The sequence below is a fragment of the Oncorhynchus kisutch genome, unplaced genomic scaffold, assembly GCF_002021735.2.
Source record: "Oncorhynchus kisutch isolate 150728-3 unplaced genomic scaffold, Okis_V2 scaffold848, whole genome shotgun sequence".
NCBI classification, from domain to species: Eukaryota; Metazoa; Chordata; class Actinopteri; order Salmoniformes; family Salmonidae; genus Oncorhynchus; species Oncorhynchus kisutch.
The window spans coordinates 65470-82198 of record NW_022262793.1 but is presented as its reverse complement, the minus strand read 5'-3'; the positions used below and the strand labels follow the sequence as shown (position 1 = coordinate 82198).

The 16729-nt window shown below is 46.9% G+C and overlaps 1 protein-coding gene across 3 annotated transcripts in view; it reads right to left on the bottom strand.

Annotated features, from left to right (window-relative positions):
• Window positions 1-645: 645 nt before the first annotated feature.
• LOC109885979 (kinesin-like protein KIF13A) overlaps window positions 646-16729 on the bottom strand; it is a 56024-nt gene continuing 39940 nt past the window's right edge. The window contains exons 21-33 of one of the 3 annotated variants that reach the window (XM_031816658.1): window positions 16695-16729; window positions 16488-16543; window positions 16266-16390; window positions 15106-15282; window positions 14346-14438; window positions 11974-12126; window positions 11590-11667; window positions 10923-10973; window positions 7887-7983; window positions 7471-7622; window positions 5490-5681; window positions 1457-2639; window positions 646-1163 (exon numbers count right to left, since the gene is read on the bottom strand). The exon at window positions 16695-16729 is cut by the window's right edge and continues 92 nt beyond it. In XM_031816658.1, the coding sequence (XP_031672518.1) occupies window positions 1027-1163; window positions 1457-2639; window positions 5490-5681; window positions 7471-7622; window positions 7887-7983; window positions 10923-10973; window positions 11590-11667; window positions 11974-12126; window positions 14346-14438; window positions 15106-15282; window positions 16266-16390; window positions 16488-16543; window positions 16695-16729 (2529 nt within the window). In that variant the 3' untranslated portion in view covers window positions 646-1026. Of the gene's footprint in view, window positions 1164-1456; window positions 2640-5489; window positions 5682-7470; window positions 7638-7886; window positions 7984-10922; window positions 10974-11589; window positions 11668-11973; window positions 12127-14345; window positions 14439-15105; window positions 15283-16265; window positions 16391-16487; window positions 16544-16694 lie in introns of all 3 variants that reach the window. The other 2 variants (XM_031816660.1, XM_031816661.1) reach the window with 2 other exon arrangements.

The window sequence follows — 16729 nt, the reverse complement described above, 5'->3', positions numbered from 1 at the left end:
CTAGTAGAAACTGTTCTAGATCTGGCCCTGGTCTAGTAGGAACTGTTCTGGATCTGGCCCTGGTCTAGTAGGAACTGTCTGGATCTGGCCCTGGTCTAGTAGGAACTGTTCTGGATCTGGCCCTGGTCTAGTAGAAACTGTTCTAGATCTGGCCCTGGTCTTGTAGGAACTGTTCTAGATCTGGCCCTGGTCTAGTAGGAACTGTTCTGGATCTGGCCCTGGTCTAGTAGAAACTGTTCTGGATCTGGCCCTGGTCTAGTAGGAACTGTTCTGGATCTGGCCCTGGTCTAGTAGGAACTGTCTGGATCTGGCCCTGGTCTAGTAGGAACTGATCTGGATCTGGCCCTGGTCTAGTAGAAACTGTTCTGGATCTGGCCCTGGTCTAGTAGGAACTGTTCTGGATCTGGCCCTGGTCTAGTAGAAACTGTTCTAGATCTGGCCCTGGTCTAGTAGGAACTGTTCTAGATCTGGCCCTGGTCTAGTAGAAACTGTTCTGGATCTGGCCCTGGTCTAGTAGGAACTGTCTGGATCTGGCCCTGGTCTAGTAGGAACTGTTCTGGATCTGGCCCTGGTCTAGTAGGAACTGTTCTAGATCTGGCCCTGGTCTAGTAGGAACTGTTCTGGATCTGGCCCTGGTCTAGTAGGAACTGTTCTGGATCTGGCCCTGGTCTAGTAGGAAATGTTCTGGATCTGGCCCTGGTCTAGTAGGAACTGTTCTGGATCTGGCCCTGGTCTAGTAGGAACTGTTCTGGATCTGGGCCTGGTGTAGTAGAAACTGCTCTGGATCTGGGTCTGGTCTAGTAGAAACTGCTCTGGATCTGGGTCTGGTCTAGTAGAAACTGCTCTGGATCTGGGTACCCCCTTTAGATGATAGTCCTGGGTGGAAAGTTCCTTTCCCCAAATTCCCAGGTTTTCCAGAAATGCTGGTTTGAGGATTCTGGAGTTCCTTCTTATTCCCTCCTGATTCTGGGAATATTCCAACCGGGATTCCTGGAAAGACTGGGAATTTGGGGAGTTTAGTGAATTTTATCGGACCAGAGGCTGGGTGTCTGTGGTGTCCATGGAGGGGGGTCCTCTAGTGAGACAGGAGGGCTTGACGAACACCCCGTGGCCTGGAGGACAGCGGAAGTAAACCCTCCCCTGGACTGTCCCGTTGTGCTTGCCTGGACAGTGGAGACAGAGGGGATATTCAGGAGTCATGTGACCATTCACCATACATCTCAAACACATGACAGGTTCCTCACAGGTCCAGTTAAAGTCAGTTAAGTATTGCCAGAGCACCAACACTCTAAGAGAATGTCCTAAATGACAGTCTCACCCTATATAGTGCACTACATTTGACCAGCACACTATGGGTGCACCCTACATAGGGCACTACAGTAGATAAGGAACTGGGAGGAATCCCAGTACATCATTATTACACAGAACATAATTTGATACCTAAACAGCCACTCACCCACAGCCAGGTCCAGCTGCACCCCGACCCAGATCCCCTTGGCGAACTCCACCCCGCCGACGTAGTGCACCGTGCCGCTCCTCTTCCCCACCCATACCTGCTCCCCGGGAGCCATCCAGTCAGGCAGCTGGGCCACCGGAGAACCAGAGCCCTCGTCCCCGCTGCAGGAGTCCCCAGAGGCCTCAGTGCTGCTGGGGTTGGGGCTAGGGCAGCTTGGGCTGGGACAGGGGCTCCCTGGAGGTAGGTCTCCCTGGATTGGCTCCTGGATCTGGGGCTCTCCTCCTGCTAGCTGGCCTGGCGGGCTGGAGGGTGGTGGGCAGGGCACGGCTACGCTGCCGATACACTGTTTGCCGTTGTGGAGGTGTGAGTGGGGCTGAGGGAGCCGGGCGTTACCGGGGTGAGATGTATGTTGTTGTGTGTTGATGACGACCAGGTCTTTGTCAGAGGTCTGGTGCCTGCTGCCAGAGCCCCCTTTCTCCTCCTCCGCTGGGACAGGGGATATGTGTGGTGCATCCCCAGGCTGGAAGTGTCCCAGCTCACCCAGATCCTCCATGCCGTCGTCGGCCCCCTTGAAGTCTGTAAACTCTTGGCTGACGCTGAGGACACACCTGCGGGGCCGCGGGGAGGGTGGCTGCTCTGAGCAGTTAGGAATACTGACAGGAGAGGAGGGGGAGGTGGTGGGGAGGGGCTGTGAGGGGACGCCGGGGGGACACGCAGGGGTCTGGGTGTCACCCCACGGCGAGACACTTCTGGTCTGGACACAGCCTCGGGCCGTGCTGGTGCAGTGGAAGGAGGGGGACTCGTGGGGGTGGAGGTTGTGGGTTTCCCGGTCAGGGTCATTTCTGTCTTGAGCCACTGCGGAGGCGCTGAGCTGGTCAGAGCTGTCGCTGGCCCCGAATGGCACGTCAGAGAGCGTGGCGTCTGAGGCACTGTGGGAGAAGTAACCGCTGGTGCAGCTGCTGGCGGTGGGGCTCCGGGGAGCCCCCTCTCTTTCCCCCCCTCCACCACCTCCCCGACCCCCCCTCAGCTCTCCCCTGCCCCCCGCCACCCCCTCCTGGCTCTCCAGGGCAGCGTTGTACACCTCAAAGTTGGCAAAGTCCTCTGGGATGTAGGACTGGAAGCTGTGGAAGTCCTGAGGGCCCAGACCCAAACTCAGGGCCATGTCTGTCTCCTCCTCAGAGTCCTGGAATAGACACCACACAGAGATAGACATCACACAGAGACAAACAGACACCACACAGAGACAGACAGACACCACACAGAGACAGACACCACACAGAGACAGACACCACACAGAGACAGACACCACACAGAGACAGACACCACACAGAGACAGACATCACACAGAGACAGACACCACACAGAGACAGACAGACACCACACAGAGACAGACAGACACCACACAGAGACAGACATCACACAGAGATAGACAGATATCACACAGAGACAGACAGACATCACACAGAGACAGACAGACATCACACAGAGACAGACAGACATCACACAGAGACAGACAGACACCACACAGAGACAGACATCACACAGACACCACACAGAGACAGACATCACACAGAGACAGACATCACACAGAGACAGACAGACATCACACAGAGACAGACAGACACCACACAGAGACAGACACCACACAGAGACAGACATCACACAGAGACAGACATCACACAGAGACAGACAGACACCACACAGAGACAGACAGACATCACACAGAGACAGACATCACACAGAGACAGACAGACATCACACAGAGACAGACAGACATCACACAGAGACAGACAGACATCACACAGAGACAGACAGACATCACACAGAGACAGACAGACACCACACAGAAACAGACAGACACCACACAGAGACAGACATCACACAGACACCACACAGAGACAGACATCACACAGAGACAGACATCACTCAGGAACAGACAGGGACACAGGATAGACATCACACAAGGACAGACAGGGACACAGGACAGACACCACACAGGAACAGACAGGGACACAGGACAGACATCACACAGAGACAGACAGACATCACACAGAGACAGACATCACACAGAGACAGACATCACACAGAAACAGACATCACTCAGGAACAGACAGGGACACAGGACAGACACCACGCAGAGACAGACATCACACAGACACCACACAGAGACAGACATCACACAGAGACAGACAGACATCACACAGAGACAGACAGACATCACACAGAGACAGACAGACATCACACAGAGACAGACATCACACAGACACCACACAGAGACAGACATCACACAGAGACAGACATCACACAGAGACAGACATCACACAGAGACAGACAGACATCACACAGAGACTGACATCACACAGAGACAGACACCACACAGAGACAGACATCACACAGAGACAGACATCACACAGGAACAGACAGGGACACAGGACAGACACCACACAGAGACAGACATCACACAGACACCACACAGAGACAGACATCACACAGAGACAGACATCACACAGAGACAGACAGACATCACACAGAGACAGACATCACACAGAGACAGACACCACACAGAGACAGACATCACACAGAGACAGACATCACTCAGGAACAGACAGGGACACAGGACAGACACCGCACAGAGACAGACATCACACAGACACCACACAGAGACAGACATCACACAGAGACAGACAGACATCACACAGAGACAGACAGACATCACACAGAGACAGACACCACACAGAGACAGACATCACACAGAGACAGACATCACTCAGGAACAGACAGGGACACAGGATAGACATCACACAAGGACAGACAGGGACACAGGACAGACACCACACAGGAACAGACAGGGACACAGGACAGACATCACACAGAGACAGACAGACATCACACAGAGACAGACATCACACAGAGACAGACATCACACAGAAACAGACATCACTCAGGAACAGACAGGGACACAGGACAGACACCACGCAGAGACAGACATCACACAGACACCACACAGAGACAGACATCACACAGAGACAGACAGACATCACACAGAGACAGACATCACACAGAGACAGACATCACTCAGGAACAGACAGGGACACAGGATAGACATCACACAAGGACAGACAGGGACACAGGACAGACACCACACAGGAACAGACAGGGACACAGGAACAGACAGGGACACAGGACAGACATCACACAAGGACAGACAGGGACACGGGACAGACACCACACAGGAACAGACAGGGACACAGGACAGACACCACACAGGAACAGACAGGGACACAGGACAGACATCACACAGGAACAGACAGGGACACAGGACAGGCATCACACAGGAACAGACAGGGACACAGGACAGACAGGGACACAGGACAGACAGGGACACAGGACAGAACGCACCAGAGACAATGTCAGCTACTGTTTCTTTCTGCAGGGGAGCCTATCAGGGGAGCCTATCAGGGGAGCCTATCGGTGGAGCCTATCAGGGGAGCCTATCAGGGGAGCCTATCGGTGGAGCCTATCGGTGGAGCCTATCAGGGGAGCCTATCAGGGGAGCCTATCAGGGGAGCCTATCAGGGGAGCCTATCGGTGGAGCCTATCAGGGGAGCCTATCAGGGGAGCCTATCGGTGGAGCCTATCAGGGGAGCCTATCGGTGGAGCCTATCGGTGGAGCCTATCGGTGGAGCCTATCGGTGGAGCCTATCGGTGGAGGCTGGTGGGGGGGTTGAATGGAATCAAAGAAGTGTTTGATATGTTTGATACCATTCAATGTTTTCCATTCCAGCTGTTACAAAGAGCCGTCTTCTGATTGACTGTGTCACCAGCCACCACTGGAGCCTACCACCTACTACATGATATTAAAATGCATTGAGGACAGCGACTGTAACCATGGATGGACTGGTGGTTGGTTGAGAGGATGTTGGAAAAAACATGAGCTGATGACATCATGCACTTCATGCCGTAGTCACTTCAAGGCACCATGGTATTTGTGTGTGTGTGTGTGTGTGTGTGTGTGTGCGTGTGTGTGACTTACAGCGGTGTGAGGCAGTGTGAGGCTGAGCTTCCTGCTGGTGCAGGTACTGAGGGTGAGGGTGGAGGGGGTGAGGGTGGCGGTGGAGGGGCTGCGGTGACCCTCGCTGCCCGCTCTGGGCCTGCGCCAGGGGGCTTGGCCGTAGCAGGGAGGGGGGAGCAGCACAGAGCTGTCCGCACATGAGGAGCGCATGCTCTGCAGATGGGAGTCACACAGGAGGCATGCATGGAGCAGGTGAGTTAACATACATACATGCACAGTCCATAGGGTGTAGAGTTAGTTAGTTAGTGGAACTGGTGATACAGACATGCAGGCCACATTGAATGGAAAACCATGTGTATTAGATGAACATGGTTGGTATCCTAAATGTCATGCTAGTTCAGTGCCGCGCATCAGCGCTTTGGATGATATGGTATAGATCTAGAGCATGGAGCTCCCCATTCACACAATAGATCTAGAGCATGGAGCTCCCCATTCACACAATAGATTTAAAGCATGGAGCTCCCCATTCACACAATAGATGTAGAGCATGGAGCTCCCCATTCACACAATAGATGTAGAGCATGGAGCTCCCCATTCACACATTAGATTTAGAGCATGGAGCTCCCCATTCACACAATAGATGTAGAGCATGGAGCTCCCCATTCACACAATAGATGTAGAGCATGGAGCTCCCCATTCACACAATAGATGTAGAGCATGGAGCTCCCCATTCACACAATAGATGTAGAGCATAGAGCTCCCCATTCACACAATAGATTTAGAGCATGGAGCTCCCCATTCACACAATAGATGTAGAGCATGGAGCTCCCCATTCACACAATAGATTTAGAGCATAGAGCTCCCCATTCACACAATAGATGTAGAGCATGGAGCTCCCCATTCACACAATAGATTTAGAGCATGGAGCTCCCCATTCACACAATAGATGTAGAGCATGGAGCTCCCCATTCACACAATAGATCTAGAGCATGGAGCTCCACATTCACACAATAGATAAACATATGTGAGCAGATCACATTCAGCCAGAACAATCAGCAATCATCAGACAGGTTTAGTAGAATTAGTAGCTGTCGAATGTAGTAAATATCCGTCTGTGTGTACTGGATTCACTTAGAATGGGGAAAATGTCCTGTTTTCAATGACTACTACTGACGTATTGTCATACTGTCACATTGCAGACAAGGAGGGATGTCACTGGACTTAGAATGAAGAGAAACCATGGGAACGGCAGGGGAAGACAAAGGAGATGAAGAAGCAAAACACAGGAAAGGAAATAAGGAAAGACAGAAAGCAAGGAGAGATAAACGGGGCCAGAGATGACTAGAGAGAGAGAGAGAGAGAGAGAGAGAGAGAGAGGGATGGATGGATGGATAAAGAAAGAGAGGAGAGATGAGATAAACAGGGCCAGAGGTGGCTAGAGAGAGAGAGAGAGAGAGAGAGATAAAAGGGGCCAGAGTTGACTAGAGAGAGAGAGAGAAAGAGAGGGATGGATGGATAAAGAAAGAGAGGAGAGATGAGATAAACAGGGCCAGAGGTGGCTAGAGAGAGAGAGAGAGAGAGAGAGAGATAAAAGGGGCCAGAGTTGACTAGAGAGAGAGAGAGAGAAAGAGAGGGATGGATGGATAAAGAAAGAGAGGAGAGATGAGATAAACAGGGCCAGAGGTGGCTAGAGAGAGAGAGAGAGAGAGAGAGAGAGAGAGATAAAAGGGGCCAGAGATGACTAGAGAGAGAGAGAGAGAAAGAGAGGGATGGATGGATAAAGAAAGAGAGGAGAGATGAGATAAACAGGGCCAGAGGTGGCTAGAGAGAGAGAGAGAGAGAGAGAGAGAGAGATAAAAGGGGCCAGAGATGACTAGAGAGAGAGAGAGAGAGAGAGAGAGAGAAAGAGAGGGATGGATGGATAAAGAGAGAGAGGAGAGATGAGATAAAAGGGGCCAGAGATAACTAGAGAGAGAGAGAGAGGGATGGTTGTGGCCCATACCTCCTGTCCCAGTAGTGGTCGTGCCTCCAGGACTCTCTTGGTCTTGCTCTCCTCTCTGACTGGCAGCAGAGACTTGAGGAACTTGGGCGTCTGGGGAGAGAGGGCCTTGAACGGGCTGGAGTTGAAGAAGGTGGGGCTCTCTGGTACCAGACCTGAGGGGGAACGCACTAGTAAAAACAAACATCATAGCTCTTTAAATTTTACATTTAGAATGATTTTTAGTCCTATACTATTCTTAATCTGTCTGGGAAACCAGCCATTGAGTTCCTATTACAGTCCTCATACGGAGGGAGGGCCTGGAGGTTTTCCTGACTGAGAAACACTCAGGGCCCTAAATATGATCTAAAAGTTTCCTGGTCAGGCCTCCTGGTCTCAACTATAGCTGGAGTTGATGCTGTTGATTTATGGTTGTTTACCGTGATTCTCTGTCTTGTTTCTGAGTGGCGTCCCACACAGAGAACCACCGTCCTGGGGAGTGCAGTCAGAGACATCCTGATGAAGGTCACAATGGTCCTGGAGGACCAGACAGACAGGTTAGAGTCACAATGGTCCTGGAGGACCAGACAGACAGGTTAGAGTCACAATGGTCCTGGAGGACCAGACAGACAGGTTAGAGTCACAATGGTCCTGGCGGACCAGACAGACAGGTTAGAGCCACAATGGTCCTGGAGGAGGACCAGACAGACAGGTTAGAGTCACAATGACCCTGGAGGACCAGACAGACAGACAGACAGGTTAGAGTCACACTGACCCTGGAGGAGGACCAGACAGACAGGTTAGAGTCACAATGACCCTGGAGGAGGACCAGACAGTACAGTATTATTAGTCATTTCCATTCTATGGGTTAGATCAGTAGACCTACAGTAAGAGATCCACGAGACAGACTGTTTCATAAAGAGTCATACTGCTGTACTGTACCTTCAAGTCTACATCCTCCCAGCCAATCAGGTCTGTTTATAATAATAAACCATCTTACTGTACTGTACCTTCCAGTCTACATCCTCCCAGCCAATCAGGTCTGTTTATAATAATGAACCATCCTACTGTACTGTACCGTCCGGTCTACATCCTCCCAGCCAATCAGGTTTGTTTATAATAATGAACCATCCTACTGTACTGTACCTTCCAGTCTACATCCTCCCAGCCAATCAGGTCTGTTTATAATAATGAACCATCCTACTGTACTGTACCGTTCAGTCTACATCCTCCCAGCCAATCAGGTCTGTTTATAATAATGAACCATCCTACTGTACTGTACCTTCCAGTCTACATCCTCCCAGCCAATCAGGTCTGTTTATAATAATGAACCATCCTACTGTACTGTACCTTCCAGTCTACATCCTCCCAGCCAATCAGGTCTGTTTATAATAATGAACCATCCTACTGTACCTTCCAGTCTACATCCTCCCAGCCAATCAGGTCTGTTTATAATAATGAACCATCCTACTGTACTGTACCTTCCAGTCTACATCCTCCCAGCCAATCAGGTCTGTTTATAATAATGAACCATCCTACTGTACTGTACCGTCCAGTCTACATCCTCCCAGCCAATCAGGTCTGTTTATAATAATGAACCATCCTACTGTACTGTACCTTCCAGTCTACATCCTCCCAGCCAATCAGGTCTGTTTATAATAATGAACCATCCTACTGTACTGTACCTTCCAGTCTACATCCTCCCAGCCAATCAGGTCTGTTTATAATAATGAACCATCCTACTGTACTGTACCTTCCAGTCTACATCCTCCCAGCCAATCAGGTCTGTTTATAATAATGAACCATCCTACTGTACTGTACCGTCCAGCCTACATCCTCCCAGCCAATCAGGTCTGTTTATAATAATGAACCATCCTACTGTACCTTCCAGTCTACATCCTCCCAGCCAATCAGGTCTGTTTATAATAATGAACCATACTACTGTACCTTCCAGTCTACATCCTCCCAGCCAATCAGGTCTGTTTATAATAATGAACCATCCTACTGTACTGTACCTTCCAGTCTACATCCTCCCAGCCAATCAGGTCTGTTTATAATAATGAACCATCCTACTGTACTGTACCTTCCAGTCTACATCCTCACAGCCAATCAGGTCTGTTTATAATAATGAACCATCCTACTGTACCTTGCAGTCTACATCCTCCCAGCCAATCAGGTCTGTTTATAATAATGAACCATCCTACTGTACCTTCCAGTCTACATCCTCCCAGCCAATCAGGTCTGTTTATAATAATGAACCATCCTACTGTACTGTACCTTCCAGTCTACATCCTCCCAGCCAATCAGGTCTGTTTATAATAATGAACCATCCTACTGTACTGTACCTTCCAGTCTACATCCTCCCAGCCAATCAGGTCTGTTTATAATAATGAACCATCCTACTGTACTGTACCTTCCAGTCTACATCCTCCCAGCCAATCAGGTCTGTTTATAATAATGAACCATCCTACTGTACTGTACCTTCCAGTCTACATCCTCCCAGCCAATCAGGTCTGTTTATAATAATGAACCATCCTACTGTACTGTACCGTCCAGTCTACATCCTCCCAGCCAATCAGGTCTGTTTATAATAATGAACCATCCTACTGTACTGTACCTTCCAGTCTACATCCTCCCAGCCAATCAGGTCTGTTTATAATAATGAACCATCCTACTGTACTGTACCTTCCAGTCTACATCCTCCCAGCCAATCAGGTCTGTTTATAATAATGAACCATCCTACTGTACTGTACCTTCCAGTCTACATCCTCCCAGCCAATCAGGTCTGTTTATAATAATGAACCATCCTACTGTACTGTACCGTCCAGCCTACATCCTCCCAGCCAATCAGGACTGTTTATAATAATGAACCATCCTACTGTACCTTCCAGTCTACATCCTCCCAGCCAATCAGGTCTGTTTATAATAATGAACCATACTACTGTACCTTCCAGTCTACATCCTCCCAGCCAATCAGGTCTGTTTATAATAATGAACCATCCTACTGTACTGTACCTTCCAGTCTACATCCTCCCAGCCAATCAGGTCTGTTTATAATAATGAACCATCCTACTGTACTGTACCTTCCAGTCTACATCCTCACAGCCAATCAGGTCTGTTTATAATAATGAACCATCCTACTGTACCTTGCAGTCTACATCCTCCCAGCCAATCAGGTCTGTTTATAATAATGAACCATCCTACTGTACCTTCCAGTCTACATCCTCCCAGCCAATCAGGTCTGTTTATAATAATGAACCATCCTACTGTACTGTACCTTCCAGTCTACATCCTCCCAGCCAATCAGGTCTGTTTATAATAATGAACCATCCTACTGTACTGTACCTTCCAGTCTACATCCTCCCAGCCAATCAGGTCTGTTTGTAATAATGAACCATCCTACTGTACCTTCCAGTCTACATCCTCCCAGCCAATCAGGTCTGTTTATAATAATGAACAATCCTACTGTACTGTACCTTCCAGTCTACATCTTCCCAGCCAATCAGGTCTGTTTTGCTGCAGGAAGTCTGGAAGACAACAGCAAGCGATCACTAACTCTCACTGACACACACATTTCTGTCTTACATGCTGTACGTTGGGGGTGCTGGTGTGTGTGTGTCTCTTACATGCTATACGTTGGGGGTACTGGTGTGTGTGTGTGTGTGTGTATGTGTCTTACATTCTGTACGTTGGGGGTACTGGTGTGTGTGTGTGTGTATGTGTCTTACATGGTGTACGTTGGGGGTACTGGTGTGTGTGTGTGTGTATGTGTCTTACATGCTGTACGTTGGGGGTACTGGTGTGTGTGTGTGTATGTGTCTTACGTGCTGTACGTTGGGGGTACTGGTGTGTGTGTGTGTGTGTGTCTCTTACATGCTGTACGTTGGGGGTAGTGGTGTGTGTGTATGTCTCTTACATGCTGTACGTTGGGGGTGTGTGTGTGTGTGTGTCTCTTACATGCTGTACGTTGGGGGTGTGTGTGTGTGTGTGTCTCTTACATGCTGTACGTTGGGGGTGTGTGTGTGTATGTCTCTTACATGCTGCACGTTGGGGGTGCTGGTGTGTGTGTGTGTGTGTGTATGTCTCTTACATGCTGTACGTTGGGGGTGCTGGTGTGTGTGTGTGTGTGTGTATGTCTCTTACATGCTGTACGTTGGGGGTGCTGAAGCTCCTTCTGATGTTTCTCCCTTTAACAGACAGAGCTTCCTTCACCGTCACCGCCTGATGACATCAATCAAACAAACGTTATTGTCTTCAGAGAGAAATGTGGTTGGCAGTGATCCATCTAGATACCTCCGTTACACAAACCACACAGGATTCACACACATCTAAACTCATAATTTACCATGTGTAACAGCAAGAGGCAGTACGATTCAACAGCGTGAAGTGTGTGTGTGTGTGTGTGTGTGAAAAGTGTGTGTGTGTTTGTGTAGTGTGTGTTTGTGTAGTGTGTGAATTGTGTGTGTGTGTGTGAAGTATGTGAAGTGTGTGTGTGAAGAGTGTGTGAAGTATGTGTGTGAGAGGTACCTGTCTGAGTCTCTCCAGGCTCAGTATATTCTCCACCTCCAGAAGTCCTCTGGTGTATTGCTCTATGTAGGTCTGTCCATCCTGACTCTCCTCACCGTCTCCCCTCGCTGCCATCAGGGCCAGAGTCTCTCTCTCCTCAGGCTCCTCAGACGCCTGGACACACCATTATTACATCACAACACAACATTATCATATTACATTACAACACAACATTATCATATTATAATACAACATTATCATATTGTCACACAGAACAACATTATCATATTACAATACAACATTATCGTATTGCAATACAACACACCATTATCGTATTGCAATACAACACACCATTATCATATCACAATACAACATTATCGTATTACAATACAGCACATTATCGTATTGCAAAAACAACGCATTATCATATTACATTACAACACATTATCATATTACATTACAACACAATATTATTATACTACAATACAACAACATTAATACACTACAATACAACCTTATCATATTACATTACAACATTATCATATTACAATACAATACAACATTTTTACACTACAATACAACACAACATTATTACACTACAATCTTATAGCCATGCTATTTTCTACTTCCTGTATGTATATAGACATGTTATTGCCTACTCCCTGCATATATATAGACATGTTATTGCCTACTCCCTGTATATAGATAGCTATGTTATTTTCTACTTCCTGTATATAGACAGCCATGTTATTTTCTACTTCCTGTATATAGATAGCCATGTTATTTTCTACTTCCTGTATATAGATAGCCATGTTATTTTCTACTTCCTGTATATAGATAGCCATGTTATTTTCTACTTCCTGTATATATAGATAGCCATGTTATTTTCTACTTCCTGTATATAGATAGCCATGTTATTTTCTACTTCCTGTATATAGATAGCCATGTTATTTTCTACTTCCTGTATATAGATAGCCATGTTATTTTCTACTCCCTGTAAATAGATAGCCATGTTATTTTCTACTTCCTGTATATAGATAGCCATGTTATTTTCTACTTCCTGTATATAGATAGCCATGTTATTTTCTACTCCCTGTAAATAGATAGCCATGTTATTTTCTACTTCCTGTATATAGATAGCCATGTTATTTTCTACTTCCTGTATATAGATAGCCATGTTATTTTCTACTTCCTGTATATAGATAGCCATGTTATTTTCTACTTCCTGTATATAGATAGCCATGTTATTTTCTACTTCCTGTATATAGATAGCCATGTTATTTTCTACTTCCTGTATATAGATAGCCATGTTATTTTCTACTTCCTGTATATAGATAGCCATGTTATTTTCTACTTCCTGTATATAGATAGCCATGTTATTTTCTACTTCCTGTATATAGATAGCCATGTTATTTTCTACTTCCTGTATATAGATAGCCATGTTATTTTCTACTCCCTGTAAATAGATAGCCATGTTATTTTCTACTTCCTGTATATAGATAGCCATGTTATTTTCTACTTCCTGTATATAGATAGCCATGTTATTTTCTACTTCCTGTATATAGATAGCCATGTTATTTTCTACTTCCTGTATATAGATAGCCATGTTATTTTCTACTTCCTGTATATAGATACCCATGTTATTTTCTACTTCCTGTATATAGATAGCCATGTTATTTTCTACTTCCTGTATATAGATAGCCATGTTATTTTCTACTTCCTGTATATAGATAGCCATGTTATTTTCTACTTCCTGTATATAGATAGCCATGTTATTTTCTACTTCCTGTATATAGATAGCCATGTTATTTTCTACTTCCTGTATATAGATAGCCATGTTATTTTCTACTTCCTGTATATAGATAGCCATGTTATTTTCTACTTCCTGTATATAGATAGCCATGTTATTTTCTACTTCCTGTATATAGATAGCCATGTTATTTTCTACTTCCTGTATATAGATAGCCATGTTATTTTCTACTTCCTGTATATAGATAGCCATGTTATTTTGACTTGTTATTCACTGTCACAATGTTTTATATGATCTTTAACTGCATTGTTGGAAAAGGACCCGTAAGGAAGCATTCTCAACGTCAGTCTACACCTGTTGTCTACCAAGCATGTGACACAACCTTTGATTTGATATAAAAGACAACCTGTCCAATGAAATAAAGCTAAAACATGTGAGAAGGGGGACTCCCGCACTCCTTAAGAAAATGAATGAACAATACTTTTATTGTACCATTTTCTCTGGATACCAAAAATGAAATGAAAATAGTTTCTAACGTTATGTGGATACTAGTCCCCTGCAGATGGTTCAGACTAGTTATTGTTGGTATACTATATTTAACACAGTGACACTGACATCACACAGGAACAGTGAAGCTGTTTACCTTTGGTATATTTGACAGAATCTCATAGGTGACTCCACAGGAGTACAGTGTGTTCTTCAAGGACATCCTTCTCTTCAGACTCTGGGTGAAGCTCTACGGTAGAGAAAAACAACATGCCAGACAGAGAGCGTTACAGGGCAGGATGCCCAGACAGAGGTGAAACCCAGTCCTAGCATGCCTGTTGGTCCAGGACTAGGCTTAATCTGGGTCGGGGAAACCAGGATTTAATGTTTCTCTAATCTAATTATGTGCTGTCAGTCATGTCAGTAGTCACCAGGCCGGTCAGTGCTGTTTGTTGTAGATGTTGACAGATGTGTGTCTGTCTGTCAGTCTGTGTGTGTGTGTGTGTCTGTCAGTCTGTGTATGTGTCTGTTAGTCTGTGTGTGTGTGTCTGTCAGTCTGTGTGTGTGTGTCTGTCAGTCTGTGTGTGTGTGTGTGTGTGTGTGTGTCTGTCAGTCTGTGTGTGTGTGTGTCTGTCAGTCTGTGTGTGTGTGTGTCAGTGTGTGTCTGTCAGTCTGTGTGTGTGTGTGTGTGTGTCTGTCAGTCTGTGTGTGTGTGTGTGTGTGTCTGTCAGTCTGTGTGTGTGTCTGTCAGTCTGTGTGTGTGTGTGTGTGTGTGTGTCAGTCTGTGTGTGTGTCTGTCAGTCTGTGTGTCTGTCAGTCTGTGTGTGTGTGTGTGTGTGTGTGTTTGTGTGTGTGTCTGTCAGTCTGTGTGTGTGTCTGTCAGTCTGTGTGTGTGTGTGTGTGTCTCCAGTGCAGACCTGTTTGTTGTAGATGTTGACAGAGATCCTCTTGCGCAGCACCAGCTCCATGGAGACAGGATGGCTGAGCTGCACTGTGGCTTTAATGATCACGTAGATACGCTCGTTGGGTGACGTCACGCGGTTCAGGTGCACAGAGTCGTGGATGGATGAGTCCCAGGAGCACAGCGCTGACACCTGGTGGCAGGAGGTGGAAAACACAACTATTATTCTCAGGTTTTCACAAAATCCTGTTTGGAGGAAAGGAACGCTGTACCGGGATTTCAACCGGGATTTCTGGAAAACGGGAAGTGGCCAGTACACACACACTCTTTTGTACAGCTGACCTTGTGGGGACACACAATTCAGTCTAATTCAAAATCAAATTTCCCTAACCCTAAACCTAACCCGTACTCGTACCCTAACCCTAGTTCTTAAACCTAACCCTAGCTCTTAACCCTGGTTCCTAAATCTAACCTTAGCTCCTAACCCTAAACCTAACCCTAGCTCTTAACCCTAGTTCCTAAATCTAACCTTAGCTCCTAACCCTAGATCCTAACCCTAAACCTAGCTCATAACCCTAACACCTAACCCTAGCTCCTAACTCTAAACCTAGCCCCTAACTCTAAACCTAACCCTAGCTCCTAACTCTAAACCTAACCCTAGCTCCTAACTCTAAACCTAACCCGTAACTCTAAACCTAACCCTAGCTCCTAACTCTAAACCTAACCCTAACACCTAACCCTAGCTCCTAACACCTAAGCCTAGCTCCTAACACCTAACCCTAGCTCCTAACTCTAAACCTAAACCTAGCTCCTAACCCTTAAAGTAACCTTAACCCAAACCTAACCCTAGCTCCTAACCCTAGCTCCTAACTCTAAACCTAGCTCCTAACTCTAAACCTAACTCCTAACTCTAAACCTAACCCTAACCCTAACGCCTAACCCTAGCTCCTAACTCTAAACCTAACCCTAGCTCCTAACTCTAAACCTAACCCTAGCCCCTAACCCTAACGCCTAACCCTAGCTCCTAACCCTAAACCCCATAGAAATAGCATTTGACCTCAAGGGGACCAACAAAATGCCCCCAACAAAATGTCCCCAGTTGGTCATAATATTTTTTTGTGTGACTTCTGGTCCCCACAAGAATAGTTACACACATCCACACACACAGTACTCTACCTCGTCATCACTGTGTCTGATGATTGGCAGGTAGAAAAACTGTCTGCCGTGCTCCTTGGGCAGGATAGAGTTAACCCCGGCAGCGCTGGGTCCCGTTAACTGTTGATTCACTGTCAGGTCGTCTGCTGTAGAGGTGACAGAGACACACAGAGTCTGATGTTAGAGGTGACAGAGACACACAGAGTCTGATGTGTCACTATGAAGGTGATTCCAGGCCTTTACCATTCAAGTCCAGGAAGAGGACTGGGAAGTGAGCTTCCATCCCAGCAGAAGGGGCCCTGCAACAGTGAAACAGTAGAACACAGGCTCAGAAGCAGTTTCAAACAGCACCACAGAGAGACAAACTCTAAGCTTGTGTAATGTCTAAAAGCAGACATACATTCAATGATTATTTCATTGTGTATATTAAAGAATGACCCTCAGACTTACCAGTGGGCAGGGGCACCAGGTATGCCACTGCCAGG